General features: G+C 43.3%; 1 protein-coding gene across 9 annotated transcripts in view; it reads right to left on the reverse strand.

Annotated features, from left to right (window-relative positions):
- Positions 1–19,525, reverse strand: part of LOC104587298 (DNA (cytosine-5)-methyltransferase 1-like) — a 145,433-nt gene that overhangs the window by 5,197 nt on the left and 120,711 nt on the right. For 6 of the 9 annotated variants that reach the window (XR_016080697.1, XR_016080695.1, XR_016080696.1 and 3 more), the window contains one exon: positions 7,488–7,653. The exons of 2 other annotated variants lie outside the window; for them this stretch is intronic. Coding sequence is in view for 4 of the 7 variants with exons in the window: in XM_088895342.1 (XP_088751468.1) it covers positions 7,488–7,653 (166 nt within the window). In the remaining 3 variants the exon portion in view is untranslated. Of the gene's footprint in view, positions 1–7,475; positions 7,654–19,525 lie in introns of those variants that run through there. One more of the 9 variants, XM_088895344.1, reaches the window with a different exon arrangement.

Raw genomic sequence — 19,525 nt, forward strand, 5'->3', positions numbered from 1 at the left:
AAGAGACACAGAGCGCTCATCAGTATCCAAAACTGTATTGACAGAGTTGAGGGATTTACCTGAGGTAGAGAAGTGAGGAGAGAGCAAAGGTGAAGGAGTGGTAGTCACTTTCTTTTTTGAGAAATTAGAGCACTCTGTCTCCCAGAGTTGTGGGAAGAAAAGTCCCAAAGAAGAAAGATGCTTCTCAACCTAATGATTTTAGACCTATTAGTCTGGTGACTAGCTTGTACAAAATCATTGCAAAGGTGCTGTCTCTCAGGATAAAGAAGGTGCTCCCCTCTATTATTGCACCCAACCAAGGTGCTTTTGTGGCGAGAAGACAGATCACCAATCAGATTCTCATTGCAAATGAGAGCTTGGAGAGCTTTAGGAAGTCAAAGAAGAAGGGAGTGGTTTGCAAATTGGATTTGGAGAAGGCTTTTGACTTGGTTGATTGGTCTTTCTTGATGGAGGTGTTAAGGAGTTTTGGTTTTGGTGACAGGTGGTGTAAGTGGATCTGGGGTTGTGTTAGGACTTGCCATTATTCTATCCTGGTGAACGGGACTGTGGTTGACTTCTTTCCTGCGTTGAGAGGTCTAAGACAAGGAGATCCTCTTTCCCCTTTTCTTTTCACCCTGATTGTTGATGTGCTTGGGTGATTGATCCATAGAGCAGACTCGAGGAATCTAATAAGAGGGTGGAGAGTAGGAAGGGAAGAGGTTCCCTTAACTCTTCTACAGTTTGCAAACGATACTATCCTTTTCTGTGAAGGAGGGAACTTCAATTGGATCCGGAATCTAAAGTTGACAATACAACTTTTTGAGCAGATATCTAACCTCAAGGTAAACTTCGATAAGAGTTGTGTGGCGAGAGTGAATGTGAACGAAAGAGACCTAAGGGGTTTTGCAGGTGAGCTAGGTTGTGCAATTACGGACTGGCCCCTGACATATTTGGGCCTCCCTTTAGGAGATAATCCTAAGAGTGTTAGCTTTTGGGCTCCGGTAGAGGAGAGGTTTGAGAAGAGGCTAGCGGCCTGGAAGAGAAATTATCTTTCTTTAGGTGGAAGAGTCTCTCTCATTAGGTCTACCCTAGCTAACCTACCTGTCTACTATCTGTCAGTGTTTAAGATCCCCTCAAAAGTTTCAAATCTTTTGGAAAAATTAATAAGGAACTTTCTCTGGGAGCTTGGAGAGGAGAAGAGAGATCATAGGGTGAGTTGGGAGGTGGTCTCTAGGTGTAAAAAACTAGGAGGTCTTGGGATTGGTAATTTCAAGAAAAGGAATTTGGCTCTTCTGGGGAAGTGGTTGTGGAGGTTCTCTTTTGAAAAAGATAAATTGTGAACTAAGATTGTGGCTAGCATTCATGGGCTGGAAGACAATGGCTGGGATCCTGGAATCTTGGCAAGGGCTTCAGCTGCTTCTCCTTGGAAATCTATCCACAATCTGCTTCCAGTTTTCTCCCCTTGGATCAGGTATGGTCTAAATTCTGGTAACCGAATAAATTTCTGGGAACAACTTTGGGTCGGGGATTCTCCTTTGAAAGACCAATTTCCTTCAATGTATGCTCTTTCAAACTTGAAAAATGAACCCATATCTTCTTTCTTGGTCCCTTCAGCCTCCACTTCTAGCTTTGGATGGAACCTTGGCCTGCGTAGGGCAATTAGGGATACAGACTTGGATAGCTTGGTAGCTCTGCTAGCCTCCCTTGAGGGTGTCTTCCTTGTTAGTAAACCCTAGTAGATTCTAGGTTGAAGTAGAGAAGAAGAAAGAAAAGAGAAAGAAGAAGAAGAAGAAGAAGAAAGAAAGGTTCGGCCAGACTAGAAGAGAGTCAAAATCTCTCTCCCCTAGCTGACCCACTTGTATTTATTCAAAAACATAGAGTTACAGGAAAGACCATTTTGTCCCTCATAGAAGATGGGACACATAACTTAAACTCAGATACAATAGACCTTTCACTCTCAAGTAGATAATCCAGAATGACCAAAATACCCCTGACTCGAGCATTCTAACACTCCCCCTCAAGCTGGAGAGTATATATCATATAGTCCCAGCTTGTTACAAATGTAATCTATTCTTCCCCGAGACAATCCCTTTATGAGGAGATCTGCCCATTGATTTCCTGAGCTCACATGAGATGTGGTTATCACCCCACTTATCACTTTCTCTCTTACCAAGTGACAATCAACCTCAATATGCTTAGTTCTCTCATGAAAAGACGGGATTGGAAGAGATGTGAACAACAACTTGGTTATCACAGTATAGTTTCATGGGTTTGTCAATTGAGAATCCCATCTCTTGAAGCAAGTTCTTTAGCCATACTAGCTCACATGTGGTATGGGCCATAGCCCTGTACTCTGCTTCTGCACTACTTCTTGCTACCATTGTTTGTTTCTTGCTCTTCCAAGTTACAAGATTGCCACCGAGGAAGGTACAATACCCTGTAGTTGATCTCCTGTCTGATATAGAACCAGCCCAGTCAGCATCTGTGTACCCTACTATCTCAAGAGTTCCTCCACTTTGCTATAACAAACCACGACCTGGAGCACCTTTTAGGTACCTAACAATTCTCAGAACAGCTTCCCAGTGAGGAACCCGAGGATGTTGCATAAACTGGCTCACCACACTCACAGCAAATGATATATCTGGTCGGGTAATGGTCAGGTAGTTCAATTTGCCCACCAACCTTTTGTATCTTCCAGGATCATCAAACTCTTCACCCGCATCAACACTCAGCTTGGCATTGAGTTCCATAGGAGTCTCTGCTGGTTTAGCACCTAATAACCCTGTTTCTTCAAGTAGATCAAGAACATATTTTCTCTGACATAGGTTGATCCCATGTTTTGACCTCGCAACCTCTATTCCCAGGAAATATTTCAGCTTCCCCAGATCTTTCGTATTGAAGTGATCCTGTAAGAATTTCTTCAACCTGTTGATTCCATTGCTATCACCCCCAGTTATGACAATATCATCCACGTACACGACTAGCAAGATTTTCCCATCCTTTGAGTTATAGCTGAACACAGAATGATCAACCTGACATTGTTTCATCCCAAAGGCTTTCATCACTTCACTGAACCTACCAAACCAAGCACGTGGAGATTGTTTCAGTCCATAAATTGCCTTTTTGAGCTTACACACTTTGCCAGACTCCCCTTGAGCAACAAACCTTGGTGGTTGCTCCATATACACCTCCTTAACTAGATCACCATGCAGGAAGGCATTTTTGATGTCAAGTTGTACAAGAGGCCAATCATACATAGCAGCTAATGAAATCAGCACCCAAACTGAACCAATCTTAGCCACATGAGAAAATGTCTCCATATAGTCCACACCATACATCTGAGAATAACCCTTGGCCACCAACCTCGCTTTCAATCGCTCCACACTGCCATCAGGAAGATACTTCACTGTGTAGACCCATTTACACCCAACTGTGTGCTTACTGGGAGGAAGAGCGGTGAGTTCCCATGTGTGATTATGTTGTAGAGCAGAGAGTTCTTCTTCCATGGCTTGCCGCCACCCTAGGGAGGCAAGAGCTTCCTGGACAGTCTTGGGAATGGGAACAGATGAGAGTAATGATATAAATTTGCAATGAGAAGCAGCAAGGTGAGCAGTAGAAACATAGTGTGAAATGAGGTGAGAAGTACAAGTACGTTTACCTTTTCGCAGAGCAATAGGAAGATCAGGATTTGAAGGAGAAGGAGCATTAGCAGGATCTGTCGACAGGGGCTGAAGTGGAAGAGGGCCCGATGCTCTTTTGCGGGTATACACTTGAGTGATTGGCGGCTTTTCAGTAGTAACAGGCATAGGATGTGCATCTGCAGTAGAAACAGGAGCTACTGGAGGGATGTCCACAACAGGTACAGGAAGGGGAACCACAGAGGGAGAGAAAGAGATCCCAGCATCTGAGAAGAACGGAACTGACTCAAAGAAGGTGACATCAGAGCACACAAACGATTTATGGGATTTTGGGTTATAACACTTGTACCCTTTCTGAGTTGAGTAGCCAAGAAAGATACACTTAGTAGCTCGAGCATCTAGCTTGTCTAACCTAGGCCCCAAGTGTTGAACAAAACAAACACAGCCAAAGATTCTTGGGGTAAGAGGAAATGAAGATAAAGTGGGAAACAACACGAAGAAAGGGGATTGACTTCCAAGGATTGACATGGGCATCCGATTGATCAGAAAACAGGACGTGAGAACAACATCACTCCAAAAATGTTTTGGGACATTCATATTAATCATCAAGGATCGATCAGTTTCAAGAAGATGTCGATTTTTTCGTTCAGCTACACCGTTCTGTTGTGGGGTGTAGGCACAAAAAGTTTGATGAATGATCCCATGATGTTCTAGGTATTGCTGAAATGGTGAGGAATTGTATTCTTTGGCATTATCGGAGCGAAGAATTTTAATATGAACACCGAATTGAGTGCGTATTTCAGCATAAAATTTTTGAAAAATAGGGAACAACTCACTGCGATCTTTCATAAGATAAATCCATGTCATCCTTGAAAAGTCATCAACAAAGATTACAAAATACTTATACCCATTGTATGACACCACTTTAATTGGACCCCATACATCGGAATGAACTAAAGAGAAAGGACTTGAGACACGACTATCAACTCTTGGACTAAATGAGACTCTATGATGTTTACCCAATTGACATGACTCACAATCTAATGATGAAAGATGACTCAAGGAAGGAACCAGTAACTTCAAGGCCTCGAGAGAAGGATGACCAAGTCTGCAGTGCCATTGAAGAGGAGTAAGAGATGACTGAAAAGCTACTGGAGGACCACCACCATCAAGGTAATATAATCCACCTGCTTCATGCCCTCCACCAATCTTCCTCCCCGTCTTGAGATCCTGAAACACACAGGAAGAAGGGTAAAAGGTTACAAAACAATTAAGAGACTTGGTTAATCTGCTGACAGACATAAGGTTAAAAGGAAACTTAGGAACATATAAAACAGATGATAAAGGCAAGGAGGAGAGATTAACATCACCAACACCACAAATAGAAGATGTAGAACCATTAGCAAGTGTAACTGTTTGAGGTGTGGAGGAGTGGGAAAGGGAAGAAAATACATGAGTCCCAGACATATGGTCCGAGGCCCCGGAGTCAATGATCCAATGTGAGTCTTTGGAAGCTACGCAAGCCATACCTGAATGGGCAAGTGTAGCGGTGTTCTGCTGAGATGTTTGAATGAACTGCTCATATACTGCACGTGGTACACTCACCATTTCCTTCTCAGAAGCACAAGTAGATGTGGAGGGGATTGGGTCAGTTTGCTGACTTTTAGTAATTATGTCACTACCCTTAGTCCTAGCATGGTTAGCCCAAGTGTTGGGTGCACCATGCAAATCATAGCAGAAATTAACTGTGTGCCCCTCTAAACCACAATGTGTACACTTTCTCTGAGTATTACTCCCTCTTCCCCGACCTCCCCCTGAGTCTCGGCCTCCAGTCCGACCACTAGCCCTGCTAAACATGTGACCACCACGGTTGCTTGGGAGTCCACTCCTGACACCACCACTTCTATTTCCACGACCACCCCCTTTAGTCACTACCAAACCAGATCTGTCAGAGAGAAGAATGTTCTACCGACTCAATGGATGTCCTCTTAAGGCGAGCAAAAACTTCTTCAAGTGAGGGAAGAGCAGATCCTCCCAATATTTGTGCTCTGACAGGCTCATACTCAGCCTTCAACCCCACAAGAAACCTTGTCACATCAAGCTACTCACATTGCTGTTGTTGGATCTGAACATCTGATGTTAGAGGATGATACACATTGAGCTCATTATGAATGTTCCTCAAACTTGCATAGTACTCTTCTAAGCTTTGACTCCCTTGCTTCAAATTGAAATACTCTTGGTACAACTGATACACCCTAGTTGTATTGTCTTGTCCAGAGTACAACTTCTTAGCGTGATCCCAGATTTCCTTAGCAGTATCTAGGAACATGAAGTTCACACTAATCTTTGGTTCCATGTTGTTCCAGAGCCATGTCATTATCTGTGCATCTACTTGTTCCCAGTCACTAAACCCAGGGGAATCAGAGGGAGGTTTCTCCTCTCTTACATGTTTTACCTTCCTCTTGGCCTTCAAGAACACCTCCATAGATTTTGCCCATGGTACATAATTCTCACCATTCAACTTTATGGAAGTAATTTGAACACTTAGATAGTCTGGAGAAAGCATGACACTTGTTTTGTTATCATTCCCATTTTCAAATGAAGCCATCTTAATTATTTCACCTTCAAATATACAACACAACCTCACACTCTTTCACAAGACATATCTCACTTATAACACCACCAACTCCAGCTTCTTTAAATACACATTACACACCACACACTCAGTCTTCACATCAAACACCTGGGCTGCACACTGCAGAACCATTCACCATCAACACACTAAGACTGAAATCACTCAGTCCTCACATCAAACACTTGGGCTGCACACTGCAGACTGATTACACACAAGGTATAGGAGATCACTTTTAAATATTTTGAAACATAGATACACCAATCACCACGACACAACCACCACCAATCTACTGCTGTTGTGAACTTCAGCAGTCGACAACTCTTCTTTCAACATACATACGAAGAGAATGCAGAGGAACACGACTGAGATGCATATCAGTCACACTGAGCACCACCACAACCAACTTTTGAAACAAAAAGAAACATTCACAGTCCCTTATTTGGACAAACAACAGTAGTGTTCATACCTGTCCACATTCAGCCCTCTTCGATACTGAATAGAGGGTTTAGTATACCACTCCAACGACCACCACAGCAACGACCGGAGGCATCCTCACCTCCAGGCCCACAAAACGACAGCTCCTTTTCAACCCCTTATCGAACCTCCACTCAGGTCAGTCGAAAAGGAAGAAGATGACTGTGAAAGTTGGCGGCGAACCCAGAAAGATAACAGCAGCAAGAAAGAAATGAGGATACGACCTTACAGCTCTGATACCATGTTAGTAAACCCTAGCAGATTCTAGGTTGAAGTAGAGAAGAAGAAAGAAAAGAGAAAGAAGAAGAAGAAGAAGATGAAAGAAAGGTTCGGCCAGACTAGAAGAGAGTCCAAATCTCTCCCCTAGCTGACCCACTTGTATTTATTCAAAAACATAGAGTTACAGGAAAGACCATTTTGTCCCTCATAGAAGATGGGACACATAACTTAAACTCAGATACAATAGACCTTTCACTCTCAAGCAGATAATCTAGAATGACCAAAATACCCCTAGCTCGAGCATTCTAACATTCCTAAACCCTGCTAAGGAAGACACCAGATTTTGGACCCTTTCTAGCTCTTGTACCTTTTCTTGTGCTTCATTCTTTGAATCCTTAACTCAGCCTCCTATTCCCTTGGGGTTGTCCTTTCCAGTTAAGGACAATGGGCACAGAACATTGTCTAATCAATTAATGTAGATGTTTGTGCTGTGCAAATTAGAAGATTTAGAAGAGAGGGCATGAAAAAAATTACTGTTCTACCTCGGAGGAAGAGGATTGTACCAACTGAAGAGTGCTTGAATGGGAAAAATTGTGTGGTAGAGTCATCAGTGGTTCATCCCCAGTCAGCTTCAGCCACGCCATCCCCATTGTGTACCCTAGAGCTTGTGCAACTGGAACAGCCACTGCATTCCCAATCTGACAATATCTGCCAGTACATTAAAGATCAATATACTAGACTAGTTCTCATGGATCATGAAGAATTTTCAACTGAAATGGCAACTGAAAACTGTAGATTAAACAATTAACTATTAAATGGTGTCACATGCTGAAGAGGTTAGTCACACTGGATGTGGAAAACTATGGTTGGACTTCTCAATCTCCATATTACAGAGAGACACCAGGAAGGTCAAAACTTGGTGTTACAAAAGAAATATTACCCCAAAAAGGAAATTCAGAAAATTCTCATTTGGTAAGGTGCAAACTATCTCCATAAATGTATTCACAGAGATTTTGCAGTGCTGGTAAGGTGTCATTTGTAATCTTTCTGATACTGATGGAGCTGATACTATTGTCTGAACTGAATATGCAATGGCATCATTGATGTGGTTTCTGAATTAAGATGCAACTCCTGGTGAATTAGCCAACTCCAACTGTCAGGTCTTCATCATGTAGGGTAGGTATATCTCAAAGTTATCACTATTACTTTTATAAATTGCTTTTGGGAGCATTTAAAGTCTTCTGATTCTTTTATATCCTTGGTGGATGTACCAATGTGTCTATTATATGCCTTGCTTTGATGATCCCATGTGAGATATTTGAGTTCAGCGGAGATCTGTCATTGTGTGCCCCCTTTCTTCCCAGTCCAAAAGAAGTAAAAAACCTTGTACTTGGCTCATATTCCACCTAATCCTCTCCTACACTGATTCTTATGGGAACAGTAAGTCAGGAACCTTTCACGGGACAAGACTAGTGAATGCATGAAGCACAATAAAATTTTACTTTTCCACCATGATAACTATAATTCTTGCCCCAAATTATACAATTTTAGTTTGCTACAACAGTAGGAGTGCCGTGGTACTTCTACTTTAAGGGTGAACACAGCTCTTGTTCAATTTGTTATTCTCACAAAGACCTATGATAACAGGATAGACTTGAAGGAAAATGAAATAAAAGACAGGGATGACTAATATCCAGTTAGCTTTTCTTGACAGGCTAATGAACAAGTGTTGATGTATGGAAATATAATAGGATAAAAGTATAATATTGGGATAATGCACAGGAGTATTGGTTATAGGAAGAATGGGATCACGAACAATGTGATAGGTTACTGCCTATCTCAGGGTTCCTTCGAGGAGAACCGACCTGAGAGAGGGAGAGAGAGAGAGAACGAGTATTCTTTCTTATTTTCATTGATAGAAGGCGCAGCTTATATAAGCAGTAGCTGGCCGTTACATTGCAGAGAACCAACTCAGTTGGTTATTGTTAGAGTGAGCCGAATAGGGGTAGTTTAGTAATCTCATGTCAGTTAAGTACTTTGCTTATGTGGCTGTTTTATTAGAGCACTCTGCCCCACACTTAAGTGTGGGCAGTTTAGTCTTTGTAAGTGTAATTAGAACCTAATAAACATAAGGGGGTCGACTGAATGGGTGACTAATCAGTTTCGACTAAACCCTCCTGTTCTCTCTTTCTCTTGTCTTCTTCCTCATCTTCTTCTTCCTTTTTCACTGGTTCGGATTACTGTAGCTGCTCCAAAACATGGTATCAGAGCGAGGTTTCTGACCTGCTTCCGCTTGCAAAGCATCTCAGCTGTGTTCGTGACACCCTCTTCTTCGTTTTTGGTTAGTTAATGGAGAGAGCTGGTTCGCCCTAGGTTTGAGACATCACAGTTCGTTGCTCTCTGCTGCGCACAGTTTTCTTCATCAAGAAAGGTGATTTCAGCAGTGAATGGTTGGCTGATACTCTCAAAGGAAGGTTGGTTATTTAGTCCTTTTGTGTTGCTGGTATTTCTGGGTAAGAACCTTTCAAGAATCAGTACTGATTAGAACCTAGAGAACTAGGTTCATTGTTGCCCTAAGAAGGGCTGTGTGTGCAGTAGCCGAATGGTGTAGGGCTGCTGTGAGTTGTTGAGTGGTGTTAGGGCTGCTGTAGGTGGCTGAGTGGTGTAAGGTGGAATGCAGTGACCTTGCCAAGCTCCTTGTGGTCGTGTAATGCCCTCTTAAGTGTGTTAAACAAATCTGAACAGGGTGTAGCAGTTTGACTGTGTTGTGGTGCTTGTGATGCACAATTTTTTTTTATTGTGTGGTTGTAAGAGGGCCTACTGTTGTGTTGTGGTGCTTGTGATGCTTAAGTGGGTCGTAGGTGTGTGAAGTCAGCAGTAGTGTGAAGAAGAACAAGTGTGTGCTCCCACTGTTGTGTTTAGGGGCTGCAATAGGTGCTGAAGTATCAAACTGTGAACAACATCAATCAGCTTGTAGCTGAGAAGTAAGGTTAGAGGCAACTGTGAAAGAGTACAATGGCAGCAATAGGAGATGGCTACAATGATCAGAAACCTAATGTGGTAATTTCCTCCGACTACCTAGGGGTACAAATGACCTCAATTAAGCTGAATGGGGAGAACTATGTTCCATGGACTAAATCAGTGGAAGTGTTTCTCAAGGCAAAGAAGAAAGTAAAGCATGTAAGAGATGAAAAGCCATCGGAGGACTCTCCAGGGTTTGATGATTGGGAGCAAGAAGATGCTCAAATCATGACTTGGCTGTGGAATAGTATGGAACCCAAAATTAGTGCTAATTTCATGTTCCTTGATACGGCTAAGGATATATGGGAGCATGCTAAGAAGCTATATTCTGGACAAGATAACACAACAAGAGTGTATCAGCTTTATCAGGAGTATTTTGATTTACAACAAGGAACCAAAACTCTAGAAGAGTACTATGCCAGCATGAAGAATATAAGGAATGAACTCAATGTCTATCACCCCCTTACTCCAGATATTTAAGTTCAACAACAGCAAAGGGAGCAACTAGATGTTACAAGATTTTTAGTGGGGCTGAAGTCGGAATATGAACCAGTTAGAGCCCAAATATTGGGGGCTCTACTCTTCCTACACTTGAGGAAGTATTCTCAAGGCTTCGTAGAATTTCTTTGGGACAGACAGAGAATTCCACACAGTCTGATAGATCAGTACTTGTGACAGCTCGAGGGGTTGGACATAGTACAAGAGGGGGAGGTCATGCTCCCCGAGGGGGCCGTGGCAGTTCCATGATTAGTCGGGGTGGTCGTGACTCAGGGGGAGGCCGTGGCAGAGGGAAGAATAACTCTACAAGGAAATGTACTCATTGTGGTAGAGAGGGACACACAGTGAATTTCTGTTATGATCTACATGACCCTCCCTCTAAATGGGCTAATCATGTTGTCGCAGGTGAGGTTGATATCAGTGACAGTAAACCGGCAGACCGAACTCCTCTCACATCTACATCTACCTCTGGGAGGGAAATGGTGAGCGTACCGCGTGATGAGTATGAACGGTTCCTTCAAACTACTTCACAGCATACCACTGCCACACTTGCCCAATCAGGTATTGCTTGCATGTCATCTAAAACCTCTCCCTGGATTATTGACTCTGGAGCCTCAAATCATATGACCGGGACTCTAGGTGTGTTCTCTTCTCTTTCTGAAACCCCCACATCACAAACTGTTACACTTGTCAATGGGTCCTCATCTCCCATATGTGATGTTGGTAATGTTGACATGGCTTCTGTGCCCTTATCATCTGTTTTATATGTCCCTAAGTTTTCATTCAATCTTATGTCTGTTAGTAAAATAACCAAAGCTCTTAACTGTTCTGTTACCTTCTTTCCTTCCACTTGTGTTTTTCAGGATCTCAAGACGGGGAAGAAGATTGGTGGGGGGCATGAAGCTGGTGGACTGTATTATCTTGACGGTGGTGGATCTTCAATTGCTCTTTAGACTTCACTTACTCCTCTACAATGGCCTTGCTGACTGGGACATCCATCTCTCAAGGCTCTCAAGATTTTGGTCCTGTCATTGAGTCATTTGTCGGTTTTGCAATGTGAGTCATGTCAATTTGGGAAACATCGTCGTGTGTCCTTCAGTCCAAGAGTTGAGACTCATATGTTGAGTCCTTTTTCTTTGGTTCATTCAGATGTTTGAGGTCCAATCAAAATAGAGTCTTATAATGGGTACAAGTATTTTGTCTCCTTTATTGATGATTGTTCAAGAATGACATGGATTTACTTAATGAAAGAAAGAAGTGAATTGTTTTCCATTTTTCAAAAATTCCATGCTGAAATACGCACACAATTTGGTGTTCCAATCAAAATTCTCCGTTTAGATAATGGTTGTGAATACTTTCTTACTTCATTTCAACAGTATTTAGAACAGCATGGCATTATTCATCAGACATCATGTGCATACACCCCTCAACAAAATGGGGTAGCTGAACGGAAGAACCGTCAGCTTCTTGAAACTACTCGGTCTATTCTTCACCACATGAATGTTCCTAAACGTTTTTGGAGTGATGCTGTACTCACTGCATGTTTTCTCATTAATCGGATACCCTCCTTCATCCTTCATGGTCGGTCCCCCTTCTCTATCTTGTTTCCCACTTTATCTCCATTCCCATTAATTCCTCGTGTCTTTGGTTGTGTGCTTTGTCAACAATCTGAGCCCTGGAATAGACAAGCTAGATGCACACTCAATTAAATGTGTCTTCCTTGGCTACTTACGGACTCAAAAAGGGTACAAGTGTTATAATCCCATTACCCGGAAGTGCTATGTCTGCCCTGATGTCACCTTTTTTGAGTCAGTCCCCTTCTTCTCAAGTCCTGAAGCGCCTTCGTCTCCACCCGCACTTCCTCTTCCTCTCCCTGTCAGCGATCCAGTTCCAGATGTTGTTGTTGGAGTAGACTCATCACCTCATCCCGTGCAGATCACCTCCGAACGTCCACCAATCCGGCAGGTGTATACACGTCGAATGACACCGGCCCCTCCTCCAGCTTCTACCTCATCTGCGGATCCTCTCATGGCTCCTATTGTTGAACCTTCAGACCTTGACCTACCCATTGCCTTACGGAAAGGTAAACGCAGTTCTACCTTCCATCCCATTTCCAATTTTGTTTCATTATCTCGTCTTTCTACATCACATCGCCAGTTTGTTTCCCTTTTATCCTCTATTTCCATACCTAACAATGTTCAAGAAGCTCTCAGTTCACCTGATTGGCGGCGGGCAATGGAGGAGGAACTTTCTGCTCTTCAACATACTCAAACGTGGGAACTTACTACTCTCCCACCTGGTAAGCATGCTGTGTGATGTAAATGGGTGTATACTGTGAAATACTTGCCAGATGGTAGTGTGGAGCGTCTGAAGGCCAGACTTGTTGCTAAAGGTTACTCACAGTTGTATGGAGTGGACTACATGGAAACATTCTCTCTGGTGGCTAAGATTGGTTCTGTTCGTGTACTAATTTCCCTGGCAGTTATGTATGATTGGCCTCTGTTTCTGCTTGATATAAAGAATGCCTTTCTCCATGGTGATCTTGTGGAGGAGGTATATATGGAGCAACCACCTGGGTTTGTTGCTCAGGGGGAGGATGGCAAGGTATGCAGATTGAAGAAGGCAATTTATGGGCTGAAACAATCGCCGCGTGCTTGGTTTGGGAAGTTCAGTGAAGTGGTGAAGAGTTTTGGAATGAAGCAGTGCCAGGTAGATCACTCAATGTTCAACTATGACTCAGAAGCTGGGAAGATTCTATTAGTGGTCTATGTGGATGATATTGTCATTACTGGCAGTGATAAATTGGGGATTGGCAAATTAAAGGTATCTCTGCAAAATCATTTCCAAACAAAAGATCTTGGAACATTGAAATATTTCTTGGGAATAGAGGTTGCCAGGTCAAAACAAGGTGTAAATCTGTGCCAAAGAAAATATGTTCTTGATCTATTGGAAGAAACAGGATTGTTAGGTGCAAAACCGGCTGAGACCCCTATGGAACCAAATGTTAAGTTGAGCAGTGATATAGGAGAAGTATTTGAAGATCCTGGAAGGTATAGACGACTAGTGGGGAAGCTGAACTATCTGACTATCACAAGACCCGACATATCCTTTGCAGTCAGTGTGGTGAGCCAATTCATGCAGGACCCTCGTATACCTCACTGGGATGCAATTCTTAGAATTGTGAGGTATCTGAAAGGAGCTCTAGGCCAGGGACTATTGTATAAACCAGGAGGAAAACTTGAAGTAGTGGGGTATACAGATGCAGACTGGGCAGGCTCAGTGAATGATAGAAGATCTACTACGGGCTATTGCACATTTCTTGGAGGAAATCTTGTGACGTGGAAGAGTAAAAAGCAGACGGTTGTGGCCAGAAGTAGTGCTGAAGCTGAGTATAGGGCCATGGCACATACTACCTGTGAGTTAGTGTGGTTGAGGAATCTTCTACAAGAAATTGGGTTTCACATGGATAAACCTATGAGACTGTATTGTGACAACCAAGCTGCACTCCATATCCCATCCAATCCTGTATTTTATGAGAGAACAAAGCACATAGAGGTTGATTGCCACTTTGTGAGGGAGAAGGTCCTTGCTGGAGAGATAAACACAGAACATGTGGGCTCGAATGATCAATGGGCAGATTTGTTTACAAAAGCTCTAAACTCAGGGAAAGTGAACCATCTATGTAACAAGCTGGGATTATATGACATATATTCTCCAGCTTGAGGGGGAGTGTTAGAGTGAGCCGAATAGGGGTAGTTTAGTAATCTCATGTCAGTTAAGTACTTTGCTTATGTGGCTGTTTTATTAGAGCACTCTGCTCCACACTTAAGTGTGGGCAGTTTAGTCTTTGTAAGTGTAATTAGAACCTAATAAACATAAGGGGGTCGACTGAATGGATGACTAATCAGTTTCAACTAAACCCTCCTGTTCTCTCTTTCTCTTGTCTTCTTCCTCATCTTCTTCTTCCTTCTTCACTGGTTCGGATTACTGTAGCTGCTCCAAAACAGTTATGATAGTGGAATTAGTTGGGATTCCATTGAACGTGGCCTAGAGCTGCTCAGGTGTTTGTTGGGGATTCCTCTTATGTGTATACACCATAGTGATTGGTGGTCGTGGCCCATTAGCATAGCGGACTGGGCTTGGGCCAGCTCCTGTGTTCTCACCATCTCCTCCCCCCTTCAGATTGACCTTGGCCTCAAGGTCCAGATCTGGGAACTGGGTTTGCAACTCCCAGTAAGGTTCCCAAGTGGCGTCTGTTGTAGGTAATCCCTCCCACTCAACTAGAGCCTCCTGGATGACCTGCTTCCCCTTTTTAACCCACCTGAAGTCCATGATGCTCTTGGGTTCAGTAACTAGGCCTCCATCATCTGTGAATGTGGGCAGTGTTGGGCTGATGATGGCCTGGGGGCTGGTGCACTTCTTGAGCAGGGACACATGGAAGACTGGGTGAATGCAGGAGGCGGGGGGAAGCTCCAGCTTATAGGCAACAGGACCAATTTTCTCCAGGATCTTGTAAGGACTGAAATAATGGGGTCCAAATTTTGGCCAGGCCCTCTTTGTGACTGAGAATTGACAGTAGGGTTGCAACTTCAAGTAAACATATTCCCCGATCTGATACTCCACCTCACGATGCTTCTTATCATAGTAGAACTTCCTCTTTTGTTGGGCCCGGTTCAGGTTGAACTTGAGTTCTTGCAGTATCTCATCTCGATTGATTAATCGTGTCTCCACTGCGGCCACATTAGTGGACCCTAATTCATATGGCAAGATGGCAGGAGGATCCCTTCCATACACGGTCCTGAAGGGGGTCATAGCTGTAGCCCCTTGATAGGCATAGTTGTACCAGTATTCGGCCCAAGGCAACCATTGGGCCCATTGCCGCGGCCTATCCCCTGTAAAACATCTCAGATATGTCTCCAAACTCCTTTTTACCACTTCAGTTTGGCTGTCGGACTATGGGTGATAGCTGGTGGACCGGTATAGCTAAGTTCCCTAAAGTTGAAAGTACTCCTTCCAAAACTGGCTAAGGAAGGTTGGGTCCCGATCCGAGAAAATTGACTTGGGAGTCCCATGTAACTTGGCAACATCCCTGATAAAAACTTCAGCAAACATTACAGCAGTGTAAGGGTGTGGAAGTGCTGAAAAATGTGCATACTTGCTCAGGCGATCGACGACCACCATTATGAATGAATACCGGTTGGACTGGGGCAGCCCCGTAATGAAGTCCATTGAGATATCCTCCCATACCTGGGCGGGTACTTTGAGAGGCTGCATCAGTCCGGAAGGTGCTTGAGAATCATACTTTTGCTGCTGACAAACAACACAGGCAGCCACATATTGTTGGACTCTTCTTCTCATACCAGCCCAGTAGTAGTGTGAAGACAGCCGTTTATAAGTCCGTAAAACACCAGAATGCCCCCCTTGAGGAGAATCATGAAACTGTTGCAAGAGAGCAGGAATGTGAGTGGAGGAGGAAGGTAGCACGTACCGTCCCTTATATAGGAGATCTGGGCCCATCATGCTGTATCATGGTACTGAGGTGGGGTCGTGTTGATAACGGGTCGTTATCTGGGCCAAGTCTGGTGCTTCACGAGCCTCCAACCTAATTGCCTTGAATAAGGGGTGAGTGGGCTGGGAGCCCGTCAACTGATGGAACTCAATTATTTCCATCCGCAACCAATGTTTTAAAACGCGGAGGCGTGAGGCATAATTCAGAACGCGGCGTAAGCCTCTCGAACACAAGGAGAAGTAACCCTTCTTAAGAGGAGGGGGTTAGGAGGAGGATGAAAGGAAGGGGGGATCTCATTTTTTTTCTTTATATTCTTTTCTTTCCTTTTTCTCTTTTTTTTCTTCTCTTTCCTTTCCTTTTCTTTCCCTTTCTTTTCTTTTCCTTTTCTTTCCCTTTCTTTTCTTTTCCTTTCCTTTCCTTTTAGATGCAAATCAGTCTTCAAATATTAAGAACAAATTTAGGGATTAGAAGAAACAAAAGAAAGGTAGCAACAGCAATACAAGAGAAGAAGATAGTGAAAAGAGAAGGGAAGAGAAGAAGAAGTCGAATAATAATCTCCTTTCTCCTCTAACCCTATTTTATTAAGAACTAAAAATTAGAGTGATGACAAGAATGCCCTTAAGTGGGCGGCCAGCTAGGCAGCAACATAAAGAAATTAAACACAGAGAAATAACATGCCCATTAAGAGTGGCCCATCAACAATAAAATAAAAAGATATTACAAGAGAAGATGCTAGAGTCCATTCGGCCCAGTCTCTTTACACTCCCCCTCAAGCTGAGCATAGATGCCAATCATGCCCAGCTTGCTTATATAGTGTGTCATTTTCCCTCTTAGAACTCCCTTGGTCAAGATATCAGCCAGTTGCTCTTCTGATGGGATGAATGGCAAACAAACTTCTCCCGAGGAAACTCTTTCCCTTATAAAATGCCTATCAACCTCAATGTGCTTAGTTCTGTCATGTTGAACAGGATTATGTGCAATGTTGATAGCTGCTTGGTTGTCACAATAGAGCATCATTGGCTTCTCATAGTCCACCCCCAATTCTTCTAGAAGGGAACATAGCCACAATAATTCTAACACACCATGTGCCATTGCCCTGTATTCTGCTTCAGCTGAGGATCTAGAAACTACAGACTGTTTCTTACTCCTCCATGACACAATGTTCCCAACAACCAGAGCACAATAACCCGAGGTGGATCTCCTATCATAAATACATTCTGCCCAATCGGCATTAGTGAAGGCTTCCAGCTTCATGTGTCCATGTTTAGCAAATAGAATACCTTTCCCTGGGGTACCTTACTGCAAATAGAAGGCTTCCAGCTTCATGTGTCCATGCATAAATTGACTAATAACACTTACTGCATAGGAAATATCTGGCCGAGTCATGCAAAGGTATAACAACTTCCCAAGCAGTCTCTGAAACACCCCCTTTTCAGATAAAATCTCACAATCTGTAGCAGAAAGCTTATGATTAGGATCAATAGGAGTGGAGATTGGTTTAGCTCCAAGTTTACTAGTTTCAGCTAGGAGATCGAGGACATATTTACGCTGAGAAATGAAGATACCATCCTTAGATCGAGCAACTTCAATGCCCAAAAAATACCGAAGATCCCCCAAATCCTTAATCTCAATTTCAGAGTTGAGAAATCCTTTTAGTTTACTAACCTCTTCAATGTCATTACCCGTGACCACAATATCATCAACATAAACAATCAAGAAGGTCACCAGAGAGTCATTTCTCTTCAAGAACAGAGTATGATCAGATTGAGTTTGAGTGTAGCCAAAGGAGACAAGAGCAGCCCTAAACTTTTCAAACCAAGCCCGATGAGACTGTTTGAGACCATAAATAGATTTCTGCAGTTTACACACCTTGCCTTACATTTCCTTCCCATACACTCCTGGAGGTAGAGACATATAGACCTCTTCATGCAGGTCTCCATTCAAGAAGGCATTTTTAACATCAAACTGGTGTAGGGGCCAGTCAAAAGTAGCAGCTAGAGATAGTAAAACCCTGACTGAGGTCATCTTAGCTACAGGAGCAAATGTCTCAAGATAGTCAATGCCATACATTTGAGTGTAATCCTTAGCAACCAACCGAGCCTTACACCTCTCAACAGAGCCATCAAAGTGATATTTAATGGTAAACACCCATTTACAACCCACTGGTTCCTTCCCTTCGGGCAAGTCAACAATATCCCAGGTATGGTTCTTATGCAATGCATCCAGTTCAGCCATCATAGCATCCCTCCATTCAGCTTGAGATAATGCTTTCGATATAGGCTTGAGTATCACATGGGAAGAAACAGAGGCAAGAAAGGAGTAGTAGGAAGGAGAGAGAAGGCTGTAAGACAAGTGTTTGGAGATACAATGGGCTGTACACTTCCGTTTGCCCTTGCGGAGAGCAATAGGAAGGTCAAGGTCTAGGAAAGTCAGAGATGGGTCAATAGAGGGCTGACCTGTTACCACAGGAATGATGGGAGAGGCGAGATGCTCTTCTGAAGGAGTGGAAACAACCTGCCCATGTCTGAATCTTTGCCTTTGGTACCACCTTTGGAGAGCAGGAAGAGGGGGAATAGTAGGAATATCGGAGGTAGGTCCAGTGGGAGAAGTGGACACCTCATGATAGAACTCACAAGGAATGGGAAGAGGAACAACTGGAAACATAGCAAAGGGCTCTTTGGCTTCATTCCAGCATGTGCAAAATGTTCGGTAGGTGGACCCTGCCGCCTACTCTCCTCACTACTTATCATAGCATATGCCTGTGAAAGAGTAACCTCATCTCTAGCCAAGATATTTTGCCTAATGATGTCAAACTCAGGGTTGAGTCCAGTGAGAAATTCAAACACCCTATTTCTCTCCACCAACTTTCTATACATTTCAGCATCCTTCTTACTCTCTCATACCACTGTCTCCATAACATCAATTTCCTGCCATAGGGATTTCAGTATAGAGTAGTAGATCGCTACACTCTTCTCCCCCTGTCTCAGGTTCTTCACATCACTTTTCAACTTATAGGCTCTGGCTACATTCAATTTCAAAGAATATGTCTCGGTAACACTGTCCCATCTCCTTAGCCGAAGACATCTAGAGATAGTGCTGACCTATATGAGGTCTGTCTCTTCGGGTTTCACCTTATCGCCTATGAGATACCCGAGTTTTCCTCTACTACAAACATAAATTCTTATAGACTGTGCCCAACCAAGATAATTTGTTCCATCTAGCTTGATTGTGGTTTCACCAGTCAAAACGGAATCTACCGAGCCAAGGCCAGAAATCGGCACTTGCATGAACTCACTTCCGTATGTCTCCATCAATCAAACGAAAATCAAAGAACCAGAAATTTTGTTTGTATAAACTTACTTGAACTCAAACCAGAACTCAAATGCTTTGAAAACTAGGGTTTTGCTCCGTCCAGCTGTTGGGAGGAAGAGAGAAGATAAAGCCGCTCCTACCAGACCTTCCCAATCTCTTCCAAACCTGAACCGCCCTCCTTTAATAGTCACAAGACACCTTCCAAGCACAGAGCGCCACACCCAAGCTTCACCTTTACAT

The sequence above is a fragment of the Nelumbo nucifera genome, chromosome 1, assembly GCF_055504915.1.
Source record: "Nelumbo nucifera cultivar China Antique chromosome 1, China Antique-T2T, whole genome shotgun sequence".
NCBI lineage: Eukaryota > Viridiplantae > Streptophyta > Magnoliopsida > Proteales > Nelumbonaceae > Nelumbo > Nelumbo nucifera.